Source organism: Cygnus olor, chromosome 1 (assembly GCF_009769625.2).
Source record: "Cygnus olor isolate bCygOlo1 chromosome 1, bCygOlo1.pri.v2, whole genome shotgun sequence".
In the NCBI taxonomy this organism is placed as follows: Eukaryota; Metazoa; Chordata; class Aves; order Anseriformes; family Anatidae; genus Cygnus; species Cygnus olor.
The window spans coordinates 144,312,552-144,335,176 of NC_049169.1; the positions used below are offsets into that span (position 1 = coordinate 144,312,552).

The 22,625-nt window shown below is 37.9% G+C and overlaps 1 protein-coding gene across 30 annotated transcripts in view; it reads left to right on the forward strand.

Moving 5' to 3' along the window:
• LOC121065896 (E3 SUMO-protein ligase RanBP2-like) overlaps positions 1 to 22,625 on the forward strand; it is a 100,966-nt gene that overhangs the window by 8,370 nt on the left and 69,971 nt on the right. For 24 of the 30 annotated variants that reach the window (XR_005817449.1, XR_005817548.1, XM_040549074.1 and 21 more), the window contains exons 9-23: positions 615 to 824; positions 2,129 to 2,307; positions 2,407 to 2,582; positions 2,866 to 2,989; positions 3,337 to 3,498; positions 3,894 to 4,031; positions 4,128 to 4,274; positions 4,723 to 4,905; positions 4,992 to 5,075; positions 5,585 to 5,723; positions 5,885 to 5,982; positions 6,528 to 11,082; positions 15,538 to 15,705; positions 16,559 to 16,663; positions 17,577 to 17,641. Coding sequence is in view for 28 of the 30 variants with exons in the window: in XM_040549074.1 (XP_040405008.1) it covers positions 615 to 824; positions 2,129 to 2,307; positions 2,407 to 2,582; positions 2,866 to 2,989; positions 3,337 to 3,498; positions 3,894 to 4,031; positions 4,128 to 4,274; positions 4,723 to 4,905; positions 4,992 to 5,075; positions 5,585 to 5,723; positions 5,885 to 5,982; positions 6,528 to 11,082; positions 15,538 to 15,705; positions 16,559 to 16,663; positions 17,577 to 17,641 (6,533 nt within the window). In the remaining 2 variants the exon portion in view is untranslated. Of the gene's footprint in view, positions 1 to 614; positions 825 to 2,128; positions 2,308 to 2,406; positions 2,583 to 2,865; positions 2,990 to 3,336; positions 3,499 to 3,893; positions 4,032 to 4,127; positions 4,275 to 4,722; positions 4,906 to 4,991; positions 5,076 to 5,584; positions 5,724 to 5,884; positions 5,983 to 6,527; positions 11,083 to 11,621; positions 15,493 to 15,537; positions 15,706 to 16,558; positions 16,664 to 17,576; positions 17,642 to 18,520; positions 18,645 to 19,234; positions 19,334 to 19,486; positions 19,627 to 21,187; positions 21,462 to 21,601; positions 21,928 to 22,625 lie in introns of those variants that run through there. The other 6 variants (XM_040550627.1, XM_040550702.1, XM_040550780.1 and 3 more) reach the window with 6 other exon arrangements.

Consider the following 22,625-nt stretch of genomic DNA (forward strand, 5'->3'; position numbering starts at 1 on the left):
TCAAGGACGCTAAGGTAGAATTGAACTTTTTAGCATTTCCTATTCTGAAAATGCTTTCTGCCTGCTGATTCTATTTTACAAGTATTGTTAGCCCAAGCATAAAATACTACTGTTTCTCCATCCTTTCCATCCCCTTATTTGTTCATCAGGTTTGGTGTTTCTGTTGCTAAGCTTAGGCAGGCTTTCAATCTACATGCGCTATAGCCCCTAGATGAAAACAAACAAGAAAAAAAAAAACAGAACAGTAGACATCAGCTTGAAATGTTCCAGAATGGATTTTGATAAGATCAGCTCCTACTTGTATTACAGCTACTTATTTTTGAATACAGTTGCAGTGCCCCTAAAACAATAATTTAAAAAAAAAAAGTCGTCGTAAATCCAGTTCTCCAGGAAAACAAATGCCCTGGGACTGGTGTCACTAAAGGCTTAGAAAGCCTATGTGTTGAAACACTGACCTAATTACAGGGAGAATATAACTTACCAATTTGTGGGTTTCATAAGGGGAAATCTCGATTCTCAGCCTTCCGTAGCAAGAACAGCCTGCTGTATCAAATACTACTTTCCTTGACTAAGTTCACTGTTTATTTATGTGAAGTGATATTTTTGTTTTCTAGGTCATATGCTGCTAAAATTGAGCCATGGCAAGGAAGACTTCCTGAAAGAGGTTGTGGAATCTTTGGCAAACAAAAGCGGTTCATCTACGCTGTTTGGTAGTCTCTTTGAGAATGGAGCTTCCAGAGAGAGGTCTTTCCTTGGTACAGATGATATTGGAAATGTCAGTATGCAAGCACCAGTGCAAGCGGAACTTCATAAATATGATCTTGGTAAGAGGTGTTACGTTCTGAAACTCAGCATAAACATGACTGTCTGTACCAGAGAGTTTTCTAGAAATACTTCATATTGCAGTAAGAGACAGCCATTCTAGCTGTTCAGTGTTGCCCTAATTACTCCAAAAGAGTGATATGTAAGGAGTTTCAATTTATGCTGTAACATGTTGCTGAGAAGCAGTATTATTATGCCTGGTTCTTAAGAATTTGTCACATACTTCCCTACTTCTATCCTTTCTGTGTTTTCTAGTCTGTTCTGATCCATTTTCATTTGCTGCTGCCTGTTTAGCTATTTGTGTTTGTACATCGGTAAGTGTCAATGGGAAGGCAGTTCTCTCTTCCTATGTAACCTATGAATACAGGTTACGAGTACAAAAATCAAGTAACTTTAGGAAGAATTGCAAACTACTAAAAACTTCTCAGTTTTTGAACTTGACTTGATGATGAAGTCTGGCTTTGAATTTTGGTGTAACAAGGTTAGAGTACTAGTAGTTTTTTCACCTAGCTGATAATTTTTAGAAACTTTTAGGCTGTTAAATCTATTCTGTGTACTACCTAACTCTCTGTTAAGTAATTTTAGACAATAAGGCTTACAGTCCTTTATCTTAAATAACTAAAATAAAGCTTATACTACCACAACCTCTCATAAGCAGTTTATTTGTAGTGTTTTTTGTTATGTATTTTAAAACAACGAGGGTCTGTGCATATTGCATGCAGGCTAAAGATTTTCCCTGTTAAAGAAATAAGTGCAAAAACATAATTGCAAAAAAAAGTCTGGCTTTAAGTTAGAAATTAAGCGTTCAAGCTATTTTAACATTTAACATTGCTGAAGATAGAGATTTCACGAGCATTACAGAACTAGAAAAACTGCAATACTTCTGTTTAATACATTAGTTTAACAGTTTAACCTGCTGCCTCAAAATGAAGAGGTTAAAATTTAAAATCCTTATGTACTTCAGTGGAAATGTTATCTCCATTCTTTGCTTTGACAGAAAAGCTAAAGTATTAATACATTTGGCTTGTGCACTCCTGTGAAGTGGATGCTGCTTCTTCAAAAGCTATTTATATTAATATAAATAGATGCCGAAATCACTTCAAGAATGCTACATCTTATTTTTAAAATGCTTATTTCCAGCTTAGATGAAGGCAAAAAGATGAGAAGAGATTGCTAGGAAGCTCCTTCAGTGTGATATATATACTAAAACTCTTCTTTTCATATAACGAAACCCGGCTTTGATCAGATGTTAGTCTTCCTAACTAGGATGCAGATATTAACTTCCTACAACTTTGTTTTTGCATAGGTGCCGTTCGAATGCACAATGGTAGTCTCCAGCACCTCGTGTGGCTTTGTTTGCAGTGGTTCTTGATGTCAGTGTTACCCCCAGTGCACAGATGGCTAAAACAACTTTTTCACTTGCCCCAAGAAACATCAAGACTAGAGACAGATGCTCCTGAATCCATTTGCCTGTTAGACCTTGAAGTAAGTAAATTTTCCAAGTTCTTAAATGTACTGTACAATTTAAGAGTTTTTGGTATCTAATACTTTTTATTTATTTATCTTTTATTTTTACAAAAACAGGTATTTCTGCTTGGAGTGGTATTCACTAGCAACTTACAATTGCAAGAGAAGTTTAACGCTCACTACAGTGCACATCAGCCTCAGTTCTTACCATTGCTAGTGTGCAAACAGCTCTATACTGAAAAGCAAAGAGCCTGGTGGGATGCCGTTCGTACTCTTATGCAGAGAAAAACAATGTAAGGCTTTTTAAGTTCGGAAATATTCGAAACAAGTTTTTAGTAGCTTCTGCAAGGGTGTCATGAATTGATCCCCATAGATTGTGTGTAAAATTCATTTTTCTTGATGTATTTTGGACATTGAAGTCTTACTGCTGGAGGGGCTTGAGACACTTAAGAACTTTCTAAAAATGGGGTTTTCATTTCTAATAATGCATTTTTAAAGTAGATGTAGGTTAGGACTAAAACAGATTTAAAAAAAAAAAAAGAATACTAATTGTGGAATATTTCTTCTGATATGTAGACCAGAAACAGCACTAAAACTGAGGCTTGTAGTACAGCATGGAATAAGTACTCTGCGAGCACTGGAAAAACATGGCCTTCAACCTGCCTTAATTATACACTGGGCAAAAACACTGCAAAAAACCGTAAGCTAAAATTATTTTAAAATATGTATAATCTGATGTGTTTTTTCTCTATTTTGCGAACTAAACAGTAAATAAAATCAGACGAGAGAACTGTGGTTAATTTTGCCAGATAAGTTACTTGCTATAGTCACCCTAGTGAGTTCTCTCTCCCTCACTACTCTCTTAATGCTACTTTTAACTGCAGTGGTATTTTCTACCTGTATGTTACGTAGCTCTGTAGAGAGGTCCCCTGAGGTTTATCACAAGTATTAGAGAAGATACTAATTGCTTTAGAGAACAATATGTATGAATAGCATTGGGTTTGAATTTGTTGAGATGACCTGCTTTTATTCCCTTTTCTTCAACAGGGCATTAGTCTTAACTCCTTTTATGACCAGAAGGAATACGTTGGACGAAGTGTTTACTACTGGAAGAGAGTCTTGATTATGTTGGAAATAGTCAAAAAGAAGAGAAGTATTCCTGAACCTACTGATCCTCTCTTCAAACATTTCCGTAGTGTTGACATCCAGGTACAGATTGATTAATCTAAAATTGAAGTAAGGTGGATTATATCACAAAAATTTATAGTGCGTGTGTATGTTGGTTGGGGTTTTCTTGCATTCTACAGCTCTATGGTGTTATTAATATAATATCATTAACAGTGATATTTGGTAGTAACTGCGTGCCTGATTAAAGGCAGGGGAATCTCTCCTTATAACTTTATTTTTAGTTTTAAAACTCTATTTGATTGGAAGACGCTGAACTCCCTTACTACCAACTTTCTTTAAAAAGTGTTTTCCTTGTATTACAGGAATAAAAAATTAGTAATATCATTAACCTCCGCCTGCCCAATTACTTAGTGGCGTTCACATGCACTTTCTGTTCCAAGTATCGAGTTAAGTGTGACTCGGCTTTTGCTTTGTAGGTCTCGCAGGTTACAGTCTATGAAGAAGAGGCACGTATAGCATTTGCAACGTTGGATGCAGTTGATGGCAGAACTGATGATGCTTTGTTAGCATTTGAAGCTATTAAGAATGTCGTTTCATACTGGAATCTTGCTATAGTAAGTTCATAAATTTCATTACCCGCAAATGCTTTTTCTTCACTTGTTTTCTTCACTTGCATTCTGACTGATTCTAATTAATGTGCATACTGTTAGATCTTCCAAAGAAAGGCAGAGGAGATTGAGAATGATGCCATGTTGCCAGAAGAACAAGAAGAACACAAAGCCTATCTTTTTAAAAGCAAGCATTATCTAATGAAGATCTTAGACGAAAGCTCCTCAGATGTGTCAGTAACTGAGAAAGTAAGTAATTCTTGCTTAAAAGCTTGTTTCAAGAGATGCATTGGTTTATCTTACTATTTTAAAATGAAACCATTTGCATTCAAGTCAGATTTTTTAGACCAGACTTTACTTAAAGGCAAGCTAAACTTATTTTTTCCCACATGACAAATAACCCGCATAACACTAGTGGGCTAGTACATTCTGGGAAACTTCTGTAAGATACCAGATCGTGCAGTGTTCTGACTACTCTGTGGTTGACAGTTTCTTTGCCAACAAATAGCTTTTCCCCATTATTTTCTTACAGAGGTTAACAGTTTCCAAATAAAATTAAAGCTTACGTGAATTGTTCTCCTACATTAACTTTAATAAATTTGGAGCTTTGCTGAAAAAACAGTATTTCTGATCAGAGTGTAGTCTCCTTCTCTGAGGAGGAATGCAATCATGACTTGCATTTCAAATAACTTTCTAGCTGCCGGTATCTGTTGAAACTGTGAGGGAAATGTTGGACACAGTGATTCAGGAACTTGGAGAGAACGATGAAGAGGGAAGTCTCGCCTTCGGAAATGATCTGTCACCAGCTGTGGATTCAGAAGTGAAACATTCCACTCCATTGTCTAATAACTTCTCTGTCTCACCATCTAAGAGCTACAAGGTACATTAGCCAGATATTATTTTAGGGAAGTGTTATGTCTGAATAAAAATTCAATAGGTTAAATGAACTTTTCTTCTGCTCCCCAGTTTTCTCCTAAAAATCCCCCTCAGTGGGCAGAAGATCACAGATCTATACTTCAAATGATCTGTCAGCAAGTGGAAGCTTTAAAGGTAAACAACTTTGTAAAGTTAAACGATTTTGTCACCATGTTCAATGCAGATCAGCTCATCTTTTTGTTATAGTAAGGACTCAGTGATCTTAGCATGAACTAATGTTAGCTTGCTAGGCTACCACATAACTCAGTGAAAATATCTTCTGTAAACATCTACCTAAAATGAGTGCAAGAGTAAAATTTGTTGCCTAAAAACCCTGATTCAGGACTCAGGCAGGGGTATGGAGGCAACCCTTCCAAGGACTGTGTGTGCAGAAAGAGTTCTGCTATCATTAGCTTGGGTATCATCCAGTTGGTTCTGGGATTTTTATTTCTGGCTTTAGAAAACACTCCCAGCATGCTGTATAGCATGAACAGATCTTGGATTATTCCAGCAGCCACCTCTTGATTTTTTTTTTTCAGTTTGAACATGATTGTAATTAGGGTAGGTATTGCTCCTTATGCTTTCTTCTGCAAATACCAGTGTTATACACTTACATTCTCTTAATTGAAACACTGTCTTAATAGAATGAGATGCAAAAAATGAAACACAACAATTCCAACTCGAATGTATCATCTCATCGGTGGCCTGGTGAAAGCTATGGAACAGATACTATGTCAGATACCTATCAGAGAGCACAAAATCTTCATGAAGCTCCATTAACAGGTAAGTCGTTTCTGAAATCTTAATTAAACACCTAGCTAAACTGAGGTAGAGTCGTTAAAATATTGCAGAAATGTTTTAAGGTTCACAACTAAAACTGATCTCGGGAAAATCCATTCAAAACTACAAAAAAGGATATAAACTCTTCTGGTGTTCATTTTCAGTTGCTACTACTGGCCCATCTGTTTACTATAGCCAGTCACCTGCCTATAACTCTCAGTATCTTCTCAGAACTGCTGCGACCAATGTAACACCAACAAAGGTAAGGATGAATGTATCTGTTCGAGCTGTTCCTACTGGTCTATAGAAAAGAGTGATTTTGATTCTTGTCTTGAATGACTGCTTGTAGTTGAATGTTACTGCATTCCACAGATAGCATTTGTTAAAACGGAGGTAGCTGATGATTGATCTTTCTGCTTTTTCTTTGTAATGTGGGGATCAGGCAGAGCGGCCAGCAAAACAGGTCTGTAAATGTGCTAGTACGTGTCCCCTACTGGGTATGTGTGATGGCACTTAATTTTTTTCCCAAAAGTAGTATAGGAAAGGAGAATTTTGCTTATCAAAAAAAAAAAGCCTCAAAAACACCAAAGAGCCCATTCATCTTTTGCTCCTCTTCAGTGCTTGTTTTCAGATGCCATTCAAGATTTAAAATAATCAGTTTAAAGTAAGCTCATAAATTAAAATCTAAACTAATTTTAAAACGCACACTGTTTTTAAGAGTGCATGTCTACGTGGGCTCTAGCGTAGTAATACCTTGTTCTCTGTCACCATAACAAAAAAAGCAATCGTCTTCTGCTATTTCTTTAGGCACCTGTCTATGGCATGAACAGACTTGCACCTCAGCAACATATATATGCTTATCAACAAACAATCCATACACCACCTCTGCAAAACACTTCTGCTTGTGTGTTTCCCCAAGACCTATATGGCACGTCTTTGCGTTTTGATGCTCCTGGGATCATTTCCCCTCGTGGGACTGGTGATTACTACAATTACAGTGTTCCACAGGCAAGCACAAATCCACAGCTACCTGGACCTGGCTATTTCACAAAGCCTTCAGTCACACCAACAACTTTAAAACCTGCAGAATCAAAAATGATAGAATTTCCAAAATCTAAATTTGGACAGCCAGGAACAGTAGAAGGGTCAAAAACACGTCTGCCAATACCAGCACAGTCAAGTCAACCAACAACTTTTAAATTCAACACTAACTTCAAGTCTAATGATGGAGACTTTACCTTTTCTTCTCCTCAAGCTACAACACAGCCTGCTAATGCAGTTTTTAACAGCAGTGAAAGCCTTTTGGGTCTTCTGACATCTGATAAACCTTTACAAGATGACAGATATGCTGAGCAAAAAGCAGTTAACAACCACACAACTGGTCAAAGAAATGTATTCAGTTTTGGTAATAAACATATTTCAGGCATCCCTTTTACCGAAGGCATGGCACAGAATGCACATAAAAACTTGGCTTTTGAGAGGAGTGATATGTTTAGTTTCCAAGAACCAAGCAAGTCTTTATTTATGACTTCAACTTCTGATTTGGCCAATAGAAGTCATGAAACAGAGGGAGGAAGCACCCTTGGAGATGAGAATGATGATGGTCCTCATTTTGATCCTGTGGTGCCCCTCCCTGACAAGATTGAAGTAAAGACAGGTGAGGAAGATGAAGAAGAATTCTTCTGTAACAGAGCCAAACTGTTTCGTTTTGATGCAGAATCTAAGGAATGGAAAGAAAGGGGTATTGGAAATGTGAAAATACTGAAGCATAAAGTATCTGGCAAATTCCGTCTCTTAATGAGACGGGACCAAGTACTGAAAATCTGTGCAAATCACTACATAAATACTGATATGAAATTAACTCCAAATGCTGGATCAGATAGGTCATTTGTATGGCATGCTTTGGATTATGCAGACGAGTTGCCAAAACCAGAACAGCTTGCAATTCGGTTTAAAACACCAGAGGAAGCAATGCTTTTCAAAAGTAAGTTTGAGGAGTCACAGAACATTTTAAAAACCCTAGGATCAAATGTTGACACATCTGTGACTCAGAGTAGTGGGACTGCAAGAGAAATGACAAGTCAGGATATCAAGAAGTCTAATGGATCGACCTCAGGGACCCTGAACTCTGTATTTCAGTTTCCAAAAGATGGAGTGACCAGTGAATCTGGTAACAAAGTCAGTCTTAAATCTGTTCCAAGTGCATCTGCCCTTCCAACTTTCTCATTCAGAAAGGAAGCTCAGGAAACCCTTTCTTCTGGTGGGTTTGGACAGTCACTCTTGAAGAAAGATCAATGGGAATGTAAGGTGTGTTCAGTTCCAAATGAAGCAACTGCAAAGAATTGTGTATCGTGCCAAAGCCCAAATGCAGATACGTGGCAAACATATGGCACCCCATCAACTGAATCCACTCCAAGTTTCAAAGCCACCGGTAACACTGTGCAGGACAAATTTGGATCTGCCTTTGCTAAAAAGGAAGGTCAGTTGGATGGCAGCATCCGTTCTGTGAGAAACGAACCTGTTGCCTCCCAGAATCCAAGCAAAATGAATACAGAAATATCTCCTCAAGTTTCTTTTAAATTTGTATTAGATGCTCCAAAAACCATTCAAAATGACTTGGGAACTCCTTTTTCTAAAAAAGCAGGTCAGTGGGACTGCTCTGTAGGCCTAGCCCAAAATGAAGCCAATGATGAAAACTGTCATTCTTGCCAGAATCCTAAATCACAAAGTCAACCAAATGTGCCTGTGTCTACTGCTCAGGCACTTCCAGCTCCCAGCTTCAGTTCCGTTGCTGACGCAACTGCAACTAAGCCACAGGAGAATACATTTGCGGAGCTTTTTGCTAAAAAGGAAGGTCAGTGGGATTGTAATACTTGTCTTGTAAGGAATGAAGGTTCTTCACCAGCCTGTGTAGCTTGTCAAACACCAAATCCATCTGGTAATTCTGTTAATGATGCTTCATCAACATCTACTTCTGATTTGAAAAGTAAACTATCTGAACCTGCCAAAGGACAACTAGGAACAGGTTTTAAGTGTGATTTCTTAGGAAAGGGCTTTAAGTTAGGTCATGCTGAGCAAGGCAAGACACCAGCATTTACATTTCAAATTCCTGCTGATTCTGAAGTGAAGTCTGCAAAGGAAGGATTTAACTTTTCAATGTCAGTGCCTCCAGGTGGATTTAAATTTAGCATACAGGAACCTAGCAAAAATGCTACTAAGAAAGATGATCCATCCAAAGAGTGTACAGCTGGCAGCTTAAAAAATGTTGATGAAAAAGACAAAAAAGAACTGCCTTCAGATAGTGGAATTTCCCTCCAATCTCAAGAAACTGCAAGCAAGGAGAAGGTTGACTTTGTTTTTGGCCAAAATAGCAGCACTTTTACTTTTGCCGAGCTTGCAAAAAGTACCCCTGGGGAAGGCTTTCAATTTGGCAAAAAGGACCCTGACTTCAAAGGCTTCTCAGGTGCAGGCGAAAAGCTGTTTTCTTCACAGGTTTCTACTAAAACGGATCACAAAGCAAGCACCTCTGCTGACCTTGGTGAGAAGGATGATGATGTGTATAAGACTGAGGATAGCGATGATATCCATTTTGATCCTATAGTTCAGATGCCTGAAAAGGTAGAACCGTTCACTGGAGAGGAAGATGAGAAAGTGCTATACTCACAAAGAGTGAAGTTATTCAGGTTTGATCCAGAAACAAGCCAGTGGAAAGAACGTGGGGTGGGCAACCTGAAGATTCTTAAAAACGAAGTTAATGGCAAAGTAAGAATACTAATGCGACGTGAGCAAGTACTGAAGGTGTGTGCGAATCACTGGATAACGACAACAATGAACTTGAAACAGCTCTCTGGCTCAGACAAAGCGTGGATGTGGATGGCCAGTGACTTCTCTGATGGTGATGCGAAGCTGGAACAGCTGGCAGCAAAATTCAAAACACCAGAGCAAGCTGAGGAATTCAAACAGAAGTTTGAAGAATGTCAGAGGCTACTGCTAGATATACCGTTGCAGACACCTCACAAACTTGTCGATACAGGTAGGACAGCTGAACTTATACAGAAAGCAGAAGAAATGAAGAGTGGCTTAAAAGACCTCAAAACATTTCTGACAGATGACAAAACTAAACTGACAGAAGAGGAAAATGTAAACTCTGCTTCTGCCAGTAGTACTTCTGATTTGGTTGTAAAGCCCCCCGCTGAAAGTACCGGGCCCGCTCTGGAATGGGATAACTGTGATTTGCGTGAGGAAGCTTTGGATGACAGCGTAAGTAGCTCCGTGTACGCATCACCTCTTGCAAGTAGCCCTGTACGGAAAAATCTGTTTAGATTTGGAGAGTCTACTACAGGCTTTAATTTCAGCTTTAAATCTGCCTTGAGCCCATCCAAATCTCCTTCCAAGCAGAACCAGAGTAGAACATCTGTAGGCACAGATGAAGATTCTGATGTTACTCAAGACGAGGAGAGAGATGGGCAGTACTTTGAACCTGTGGTACCTCTGCCTGACCTCGTGGAAGTGACCAGTGGTGAGGAAGACGAGCAAGTTGTCTTCAGTCACAGAGCTAAACTCTACAGATATGACAAAGACACTAATCAGTGGAAAGAGAGAGGTATTGGGGAGATCAAGATACTGCAGAACTATGACAACAAACAAGTGCGTATAGTAATGAGAAGGGACCAGGTACTAAAACTCTGCGCCAATCATAGAATAACACCAGATATGAATATGCAACAAATGAAAGGATCTGATAGAGTGTGGGTATGGACCGCGTGTGACTTTGCAGATGGAGAACGGAAAGTCGAGCTTCTAGCTGTGCGATTCAAACAGCAAGATGTGGCAGACTCATTTAAGCAGATTTTTGATGAAGCAAAGAATGCCCAAGAGAAAGGAACACTGATAACGCCTCTTTATTCTCGTGCCAATACACCAAAAGAATCTCCATGTGGTAAAAATGCTGTAGCTGTACTGGAAGAAACTACTAGAGAAAGAACCGACCTCAGCCAGGGCGATGATACTTCTGAGGTAACTGTAGAGGCCTCAGAGGTGTCGAGCACATCTGAAACGCCAACAAAAACAGTGGTTTCTCCTCCGAAGTTCGTATTCGGATCTGAATCTGTCAAGAGCATTTTCAGTAATGAAAAGTCAAAGACATTCACATTTGGAAATACTTCGGCCACTGGTTCTCTCTTTGGGTTCAGCTTTAATTCTCCAAGAAAAGGCGAAGGCAGTATTCCAGCGTCGGAGAAGGAAGTAGCTGGACCAAGAAGCTCCAGTGCACTGCAGAAGCCTCAAGACAGCAAGGCATGCAACTTGGCTACTTCGACACATGATGGGCCTGCCAACTTCTCATTTAGAATTGTGGAAAAAGGTGAGTGTCTTTTGAACTAATATTTTTTTTCAGGTATGCAACTTATTAAGCAGTCATCTCTTAATGCTACTCACATAACTTTTTTTGTCTCAATAATACATCTCTTTTTCTTTCCAGCATACTTTCTCCCCTCCCCTTCTTTTGAGGAGGGGGGAGTGAGGGAGGGGTTGCGGTGGGTTAGCTGCCCAGCAAGGTAAAACCACCGCACTAGCATTTTAATGGTACGGTACTTCTCTTTGATGATTTCGTGCACTGCTTCCTACCATTGCAAGACTGTTTAACCAGATGATAGTATATAATTTGCATACTAGCCTCAGATTGATGAAGACAAACTGTTTCTTAACTAAAGTATAATAAAGTGTGGTGGCAGAGATGATAGCTGCAGTTTATTCAGGTGGGTAGAGTAAGCTAGTATAGCATTAAACATGAATTTTCCTACTGTGACACGTCACTACAGAATGCTTCCAAAGCATAGATAAGTGTTTTCCCCCCTTTAAAAGTACAGTTAAACACTTATATCCAAACAATTTATTTTTTAGGATTTAATTTTAGCCTTTTTAAGTCTAATCCAATGGCCTTTTGGACAAGCACACCTTCCTTGCAACCTGACAGTAAAGGTATTTACACGCTGCACTGAATGTGTGATAAAAACACTTTAGCAGGCATGGACAGTAACCCAACTGTAGCACAGCAGTTGGCTTAGTAATCTTTACAATTAACATGCATGCTGGAAGAGAGTACTTAAAATTCTGTGTCTGACTACTGTATTTGTCAGGTAAGAGAATGTCTTTGATGTGTGAGCACGATGGATGGTCTTTTTTTATGCTTTTGGCTGTTGTTTGTCTTACTTTTTAAGGGTATTTAGAAACCTGCCTTGCACTTCAGTTTTACTGAACACACACACACTGCATCTATAAAATTCTCTTTTACTAAAGGAATTATATTCTTTTTTTTATTTTTAAAGTGTGACTCTCTTCCTACCTGAGGTCTTCCACTTCAGTGAAATATGCTTGAAGATTTCTAGACATGTTAACTAGTAAAACTTAAATATATTCAAGTTATGTGCTGGAAATGCTTAATTCAGTTTCCTTATTATCAATGTTAACTTCTGCAATTTTAAAAACAAGGTGTAGGCAGAGATGAGAGAGCCAAATTTAGCTACCGTTTACATGTATGTGCTTCATGTATAATACGAAGTCCACCTTAGCTAGCCAAAAAACTTTTGCTGATTTTAACCATCTTGTTTACATCCAGAACCCTTAACCAAAATTACACCTTACAGCTTGATTGTGTCATCATAAGATGTTAAAAACAGTACTTCTTGTAAGTTAGGCTTGCTGGAAGCATACTCAAGCTAATGCAGTTATGCAAGAGCAGTTTAATTTTCAAAAACAAATTTTTATTGTAGCTTGCACAAGATAGTCTTCTAAAGTTAGTGTCTTAGACTGTTAAAAACTGTCAGAAAGTCATTTCAAACACCGTTTTTCCAGCTTAGTATTTCTAGAGAAGCTATTCTTATTCAAACGCTGAACTCCTGTCCACCTTCTGCATATCTCATTGAGAGTCAAATGTTCTGTGTTTTTAGGCATCCACGAGTCTATTAATAATTTGATTTCATTTTCATCATTGAATGTCTATAAAATAAAGTGAATTAGCATTCTGAGCTAATGCATAAATGCAAGAACTCATGCTGCCTTGAATTCATTTTGTTTTTATATTGGGAAGAGGGAAGGTGTTTTAAAGAAATAAAATAAAAAATCATATGCCTTTCTGGTACTTCAGACAGTTCTTCATTTCTGCTTTCCTCATAACTAGGGTATGGTTATATACCTTGCTTTATTTACAGTTAGTGTTACCTTCAGTGTAGGTTTTGGCTTTGTTTTGAGCTCTGACTAGCTTAATAGCAAATGACTTTAAGAAGTCCTGTCCGAATTAGCTTTTCAAGTCGACATAAATATAATTTGAGTTTCTCATGGGGAACATCTTTCAGGGAATGGTTTCTGAGTTTTGCTAGGGCAACATTCAAAAGAAATTTAACCTCATAAGTCATTTTCCATTGAGGTGCAAAACAACTAGTTTTTTCTTAGCTTTTTCTTTGGCTCTTCTCATGAGCTTTTCTCAAGTATTTTAACAATTTTAATTTATAGTTAAGTCAATTGCATGTGTTAAGTTTTAAACTTCAGTGTTTTTATATTTAGCAGATACTTGCTGATATGTATGGGGGGACAAAACAAAATTATTGTGACTAGCTAGATATTTATGTCTACATGATCTTTATATCAAAGCTGAAATAAAAGCAAAAATGTAATACATCAGTGAAACCGCTTCCAACTGTTGTGCGTGGTATTGCTCTTTCTGTTCCTTCCATATACTAACAACTGTGTGGATTTTTTTCCCCGAGTAGAAAGTTGTATCATCCCAAAATCAACAGCCTTTTAAGAATATACTGTATGCGTGCATGGCACTGTTTTCATCGCAGCCTGTGAAAATACATTTAATCTGTTTGCAGCATTTTTAAATAAGCAAAGTTAACTTTCTTGTGGAGAGGCTGAGTAGAAACTGATTTAAGTGATCCCATGAACATCTTGCTCAGTCTTCATATTCTGAGGGCAAATGCACGTTGTAATCCTTTCTATTGCTCAAGTGTTCTGTCACTTCAAGTGGATGTTTGGATTGCTGGGATCGTAATCAGTGTTTGATCAACGTGTGAAGAACTTTACCTGTGTATTGATCTGAACTGACTTCTTGACGTTTGTTTTATTCAGTTTTTATATTTTCTCAACCAAAGTGAGACACTTGCTTAACTAATCTGAATGAATAAAGCATGTGCTAGCAGGCAGCATACCTGCCTACCTTTGTAACACAGTACTGCATTTACTTTATACAGGCTCAGAAGAGCTATTGAGATAAGACTTTATAAGACTGCTGGCTATGGGTTTGAGCTTCTCTCTATGCTATATTAGGAACCTGAAGTGATTGACTCCCTTTGATTAGAAGTTAATCAGCTGGGACAAATGTGGAGCAGGCAACACTGCAAAAGCACTTATAATTGAACTGGGGCTTAGAACTTCAAATGCTGCTTTTATTCTAGTACTACTTAGGTTGCTTTTACTCTGTTGGAAGATACAAATGGGAAAGCTACTTTTAAAAAGCAGCTTTATTTTAATATGTCAGTTGTGCCAGAGTATCGGGGCGTGTCTATGAACACTAAATTTATCTTCTCTCCCTGTCTTTTTTTGCAGAAATGAATGTCAAAATGCTTGAGCAGGAAAATCAGTGTTCCTCAGGAACTGATTAGTTCCTAGCTGAAGCTTTAGGTTCCACCTTGACTACGTTGTGCCACAAAGCTGGCAAATATTTTATTATGAAAAGAACAGTGAGCTTTTGAGAGCCCACTTCAAATTCTGCTATCTTAATGCAGACCTCTACTGCAGTATGTTATTGTGTTATCAAGTGGGCTGACTTATTAAAGCAATCAAATGATTCTTGGAAACAGATGATATATGGATAGTGATGTGCTTAATTCTTATTAATAGTTAAGCAATGTGTTTCTCTTAAGCCTTTACTTTGTAAATTACCCCTCTAAACAAAAACAAGTGAAAGGAACTCCACATGTGACCCTTAAACTGATGCATCCTTCCTCTTTGCTTCCATTCTATTATGCATAAAGATGCGAGATTATTAGCTTTAACCTTCGATTATTAGTGTTTATTCAGTGAAAGTGGAATAGGCAATTTGATGTTGAAGGAATGAGCAGAAGAAATTGTATAATAAAATCAGCAATAGTATTTGTCCTTGCTGGGAAAGCTAGTTAAACTTCAGGCTGATAGCGGTATTTTGTTATTCCAGTAACATGAAGCTATAAGATTACTCTTAAAACACTTAAAAGTTTCAGTAGCAGCTGCTATGGTAATAAGTTGAGATTACTTATGAGAAATTTGAGCTTTTTACTAACTAATTTGAAATAAGTCCTGCTCAGTTGCTATTTAATATTTTCTGGAACTTCAAACACTTGAAGCAATTCACTAGTATATGTTGCTGTAGGTGGCTTTACGTTTTCTTTTTCAGTCCTGCATTTTTCTTCTCCACCTCTGTGGATGACACCTGTATGGCTCTTTTTCCATAATCTTATTTTGTTTGGTGTAAGGACACAAATAATCCTTGTAACAATATAAAAATGCAGGTTTGTTACTGATCTGAGGCTTGAATTTCAAAGGCAATAGAACAGGTTGTAGTTTGGCATGCAGTTCAGAAATTAAGTTCTAGCATGCTTTGTCCTAGCATTCTGTAACTTTAACTGTTTCCTGTGGATGAATAAAATATGTAGGCTCCAAATACATGTTTCTAACCACCTAAGAATTAAGTCAGCTCTGTAATAATGGCAGTGTTGGACTAATGTTGCTGCCTGTTCTAAACTAATTTAGTTTTAATGCTTTGTTCATTTTCTGTACAAAGCTGAGGAGAAGACAGTGCCAGAAGATGATCTTCCAACTGATGAGGTTATAATTGTTTACGAGTTAACACCTACCCCTGAGCAGAGAGCTCTTGCTGGCTTTCTTAAACTACCTTCAACATTCTTCTGCTATAAGAATAAGCCTGGATATGTGAGTGAGGAGGACGATGGTAAGGACTGTCAAAATTGATCTTTGTGTTGCCCTTTTTGTTGGGAAAGGGTATAATACTATTAGAACCAATAGACGCTCTAATACTAGTTTGGACTGATGGGCAGTAATGTGTTTGTTATCTTTGTGCCAAAGATGTACACTTGGGTCTTCAAGACGGAACAAGGGAGGGCCAGGAATGACAAAAAGGAATTTGCATTGGTGCTATATGGGTGCTCAGACTCATTGCTAATGTAGTCAGTTAGGTAAGACTAAATAAATATTCGAGCAAGAGGCGTATCTGTAAGTATTTTGAGAGTCAAGTGTGAGGCAGCCTTTATCAAAAATGAAAATGCTCAGGTTCCATAAATGGTAGACTGGTTTCTCTTTATTCTAAAGCAAATTCTTAACAGAGAAACTGTGAATATTTTACATCAACTCTCGTTGTATACAACTAAATTCCTCTTAACTTGCTCAGTAGCAATTTGTTAAATCGCAGTTCTGAAGCGTTTCACTCAACAGGAAATAGGAGATGATGAGCAGCCTCCTACAAAGATCCAGGCTTGCTTGATTTTATACAAAAGATCTTCCATCTCCCTTCCCAATTCTGTTTAGTGGTACTCTTAATAAAATTAAAAAGAAATAGATTTTCTGAAAGCATGAAACCCATGCCACACATCTAGACTGAAAAAGAATCGAGTGCACCAAAGCGCACACATGCAAAATAGGAAGTGAAGGCTTACTTGCTGGTGAGTAAAACTTAAATGTTAGCAGAAGTTGTGTGTGCTTGCTAGGCTTGTGAGTCTGAAGGGCTTAACAGACTTCTCTGTACTTGGAGGATGCCTGAGAACTTACATTTGTTTCCTATACTTAAGATGAAGACTATGAAACAGCTGTTAAGAACCTTAATGGAAGACTCTATCAAGAAAAGAAAAGGAAATTACAAGGTTCTGCAAAAGATATGCCTGAAAACACAACAGGTAACTTTTTTTATACTGAGATTTAAGCTCTAAATCTGGAGGACACCCAGGCTCTGAGGTTAATTTGATTTTTCCTGAGATAGTTTTAGGAAAACTTGCACTGGAATCAGAAAAGCTGCAGCTTAAAATGCATCTTTAACCTCAGTATGTTGAATTGTTAGCAGTAAGTGGTACCTGAATGAAAAGAAAAAAGTTCATTTTAGAGTGCCTTTAAACAAGAACATCAAACTGTCTTCTTACCTGGAAACTCCTGCCTTTCTTCTGAATACGAAGAGCTGAGCTTTGCAAGATGCCTTTGAAAGACCAAAAGAAAAAAAAAACTTGTCTAGAGCTGTGAATATTTGTTAATTCTGCGGATAGTAGACTTAGATAATAAGCATGTGAGTTAATGCTGTTCAATAAGGAAAAAAGTACTTGGAATCTGTAGTAATAATACAAGTGCAGAAGACAATTTGCTTGCTTTCATGCTAATGGTTATTTTGGAAGTGCCTCTAACTTTAGTGTTGCATAAGTGGGTATCTGGATAGATACTGTAACAAAGGAGGTCTGTTTTTTGAGGATGTGTGTTTCTATGTGCTAGAAAGAGGTGGTAGAAATTGGGCTACCAGAAATATAAGTAAATGTTGAAGGAAGTCAGTAGTAGTGGCAGTTGCAAGATCGAACTTCTCATCGTTGCATGGAAACTCTCTGATAGCAATAGAAAACCAGGTATTGCAAAATGACAATTCTTTAGCCACCCTGAGTGGAATTACCCTTCCACTCTTTCAATAATGATGCTATTTGAAAAGTTCTTGAAGTTGTACTTTATGTTGTCCCGTGTATCACGGTGTTATTTGATAACATAGTTGTCCAAAATTACCTCAGTAGTCAGCTGTCTTACCAGCTCTTTTCTATTAATTTTTATTCTTTGCAGGAGACATCACAGGCAAAACTGACTTGAAAACTGAAGGAGAATGTGTTACTGCTGAAAACACTGAAGTATGAACTAAATCTCTATAAAACTTTTTGTCATTGAATTTGTAGAAGTATTTTCACACTCGTAAGACTTGATACTTTTCACTTTGTGAGGAATAAAACATGTATTAGGGGAAAAGTTATTTGACTCTTCTGACTGTGCCTCAAGTCTTTGACACTGGAACTGAGGTTCAGATCTGAAGTTTCTTGGGGAGAGAAAGGAGGTGCAGCTGTTTACCGAATATAAACAGCTTTGGTTAGTAATATCCCTCTGAACATGTATGCAAGAGTTAATTGATTTCAGAGAGATTTCAAAGAGAAATTGCATCTTTGTGGAAGCATACTGCTTCAGAGGTACTTGGGTCTCTTGTAAAGTTAGTGTCCAATGTGTGGTAAGCGTCAGGAAAGAAATTAAGAAAACTGTCAGAAAGCTTCCAATAACAATATTTTTTTCCCTAGCTGTTTACAACTTTTACTTTTTTTAATGCGAATTGAGGTGGCCATCTTTAATTTCATCTAGTGTGGGCTCCTGGTTTCTAGTTGTTTCCAGATTGAACCCACTTTAATTTCAGTAGAATTTGTTGCCACCTGTGTTGACTCTAGGAGGCATAGTTGCATAGATGCACAGCTTGTTTTTGTCCAGAGTTTCCTGAAAATATCCGTTGAATGGAGTAATGAGCAGTTCTGAAGCATTAGAAGGACTGTAGCGGAGTGGGAGTCAGGGAACTGAATATGGTGCCTATTTCTTGGCATCTTCAGTACTGCTGTTGCAGTTAAAGAAACTGATAGCACAGCGGGGGGGGAAAGTTCTTCGTTATGACTGTCCTTACTGTCCTGACTTAAAGTGGTTTGAATATTAGGCTCCTTCTTGCTTATTTTTTTTATTGCTTTACTCCCTATTAGTCTCAGGAGAATGATGTTACCAGCTCTACTGATATAGTGTCTACAACTAAAGAACTACCAGCTCAATCAGCTGATGAGGCGATAGCACATGTGCAGTCAGCTGAAGAGCCAGATTCCAGCACAGGTAATGTTAATGTATTGCAGGCTTTATCTGTAGGTGATGACAAACCTGTAAACCTGACAACTAAAAAAGAAAGTAATTCAGATTCTTCAGAGTCAACACAAGGTAAAGTCAGGGGTAGGTATATTGTTGGTTTTTTAGGAGCTTAAGTATGCTTTTCTGTAGAACAGTTTATCTAATCTAGCTGTTGCATTGAACAGATGTAGTACCGATATTGCCTTTGAAATGTGAGTACCAATCTAGTGAAAACATGAAGGGGAATGAAAGTACTTCAGTGTTTCAAATTCTGATATGGTCAAATGAGACTGCTCCAGAGCAATGCTGTTGGTTTATTGTTAAATGCCATGTGAGTACTTATTAAAGCTCTGTGGATCTGCACAGAAGTGGCATGCTGAACCGAACTAGGTCTTGAGATCTCTTCTTTTTAAATATAATTGCACATCACTTCTCAGAATGACAGTAAACTTTAAATTTATGGGAAGGGAAGAATATTGTAGAGACTTCTCCAGTTTATTCTTGTTGACTACATGACATTAGAAATGTTTTCCCTAAAGGATTAGAAAAGCATTTGACTTTCCCATCTCGTTTGATAGAAGACAAAATCATCTCATTTGGATTCAGCAATACCTCAGAATTGTCATTTGCAGATCTGGCTTCCAGAAACTCTGGAGACTTTGCTTTTGGGTCAAAAGGTGAGTTAAGCCTCTGAGACAGATACTGAACAGGACTTCTGCTTCATACAAAATACCTTTGTGCACCAAGCTTCCGCATATTGTCAAGTTACGTAAATTTGTGTAACTTTACTTCTCAGCAAAATGTTTAAAATGCAAGTCTCTTAACTGTAGATAAAGATTTCAAATGGGCAAATACTGGAGCAACCGTATTTGGAGCACAGACAACCAGCAAAGCAGATGAAGATGATAGCGGTGATGAAGTCGTACATAATGATGATATCCACTTTGAGCCCATCGTTTCCTTACCAGAGGTAAAGAAACTTCCAGAATATAAAAGAACATTAAGATAAGCATATCTGCTAACAAAGAAAATTTTTATAAATGCTTTCCTTGACTACTTATGCTTTCTGTCTGTTGTGCTTCGGTCCTTTTTTCTTGTGCTGCCTGTGTAGAATCTCCTGCTGTTTGAAATCCTGGTGGTACAACTTCTGGCTGGGGGAAAGTATCTGGTGCATCAGTTAATGATACAAAATTTCAGGTTATTATATCTTGACTCAGTGTAGATCATGAAAATTTGTACAAGTAACTTCTAAAAGGTAAATTTGATTTATTATAGCATATTTGAAAAACAAGGTGTGTTGCGGGGGGCTTGAACAATTGTCACTGCTAATGTAACTCAGGATTTTCTATTGATGACTTGTAGATTCAGTTCTCTGAAAGCTACCCAATTTGAAATTTTTGCGCTAAGCTAGGTGAGAGGCTTCTAGAATCACTGGGCATTAAAGGTCTAGCACAATTAACTTCACAAGGCGAAGGAAACTATTTTTAATTTGAAAAGAAATAGTTTTTCAAGAAGTAAAGGCTTAAACTTCAGTAAAGCTTAACTTAAGGTAGCCTTCTGTAACTTTCTGAGGCTTAATGCAGTTGCTTGTGTCTGGATTTGGTATTTAGCCTTAGTGTGTATAACAAGATGTAAAAAGTTCGAGATGGTTATAGCCTGTCTTTCTATAAATAATAAAATTTAATTCCAGATCGGTGTAATTATTAAAGAAGACTGCCACAGCACAAATAAACAATATGTAGTATCCTATAATTTGAACAGCTAATCTGATGTAGTTTGTAACGTGCCTTCCTTCTTTCTTAAAAAAATTGTGTGCCTTTCCTCATCTGTTTGTCATATTAGGATTCCTGTTGTTTTCTTTCTTGCCTTACTTGATGTTTCATTTCTCCTTCAATGTCACTTCTACCTTCAGAAAAGCTTCTTTGTCGCTTATTTCTCCAGTTCTCTCAGGTCTTCCATATCTTTGGAAGATGTCTTAACTAAAGGATGTTAGAGACCAGTAATATGCATACGTAAAGTGACAAGGAGATACAGCTGTCCGCCCTCAATTTACTATTCACAGTTGATATTTATTCTGTTCAGATGCAAATGTTAAGTTTTTTAACAATCTTGAAAAGGTAACACCTGGAATGCCAATAGCACTATATTCTCACTTCTCAGTGTGCACATCAGTCGGCACATATGAAATTTTCCGGGGGAACATGCCAGAACACTTGGTAGCTTTCTTAAAAAAAGAAGAATGCACACAAAAAGTAAAACCTCATGCAGCACAGGGAAGTAGTGTTGCAGTGCTAGAGTTCATTTCAAACACTGGGGCTCATTGGGCTCCTAAATTCTGAAAAGCTCAGGCATTCTATTTCAGCGCATGATGAAGGTCTGTAGAGCTGTCGGCAGAAAACCATTCAAGAAAGGAAAACATGGAATAATTTCCCATTGTAATATGTCAGAATCATAATAAGTGTGTAATATGTAATCCTGCTGGTGGCAGCAGTTCTGGGAAATCATAGGTACTCTACTGTGCTGTGTTCTAGGTGGAAGTAAAATCAGGAGAAGAAGATGAAGAAATTCTTTTCAAAGAGAGAGCCAAACTTTATAGATGGGATAGAGATGCTACTCAGTGGAAGGAGCGTGGTGTTGGAGAGATAAAGATCCTCTTCCATACACAGAAGAAATGTTACAGAGTCCTAATGAGAAGGGAACAAGTTCTTAAAGTGTGTGCAAACCATGTTATCACCAAAGAAATGAATTTAGTACCTTCAGATACATCAAACAATGCTTTAATTTGGACGGCCACAGATTATGCAGGTGGGTTGTTCGGTGTTTTTCACTTTTTTTAAAGATCTTTGTATGGCTTTTTTCTGAAGAGACTATACCAAACAAAAGCTACTTGTATCTGACTATTCTGAATTAGAGCTAAAGAAACCTGTTCTTGGATTTATTTTCAGATGGAGAAATAAAAGTAGAACAACTTGCAGTGAGGTTTAAAAGTCAAGAAATGGCTGCTACTTTCAAGAAGATATTTGAGGACTGCCAGCAAAGCTTGTCAAAACTGAAGAAGGGACTGCCAGCAGGACTGTCAAAGGACACCAACCCCGTTGTTTATTTTGAAGTTTCTGCTGATGACAAACCTTTAGGACGTGTAACCATGGAGCTGTTTTCAAATATTGTCCCTCAAACAGCTGAAAATTTCAGGGCCCTGTGCACAGGAGAGAAAGGATTTGGATTTAAGAACACCAAATTTCACAGAATAGTTTCTGACTTTGTGTGTCAGGTAAGCATAATGTGAAGACTTCTTGAGGGAACGAAACCCGTCTGGTCTAACAGTGCCACTACAAAAATCACAGGATAGCACATGCTCGGTGGCAGCACAAATGTAGAGTCCAAGATACTCTTACTTCTCCTTTCCCTACAAGGAGATGAGCAATGGTGTAAACAGCATGTACTGCCCTAAGCTGAATGCTCTTTAACTGGGTTTGCCAGCTGCCTGATGCTTTAGTGTTGGTTAGTGCTGCAATTTTAGTGTAGAAGAAATAACGGAGATAGAGATTTCTTCTTCCCACAGACAAGGGGCCTGTTGCTGAACAGAAGCAGCAAGGAAAGTAAGGCTTCCCAAAATGAACATTCAGAGCCGTCTCTTTCCAAAGAGAGGAGCTTCCATATGCTCACCTGTTAAGAACACTTACTTTCCACCTTTTGAAGAACACTTTATATTTCAGATGACCTGCACTGCAAAATCAATATTCCTTATATTTTAGATACTCCAATTTCAGTCTAAAAAGGTCTTCTATTTCTCATATCATGCAGTGGCTTTGTCCTAAACATACTCAGTTTTCATTGAGAGTATCCTCCTGCATTGCTCGTGAATCCCGATGTGAGCAGCATTGCTGTTAAACCTTTGCGTCCATTTAGTAGCACTAGCAAGTTCTCCATAATTTCTGAAGGTTTAGGAGATTGATATCTGCTCAACGT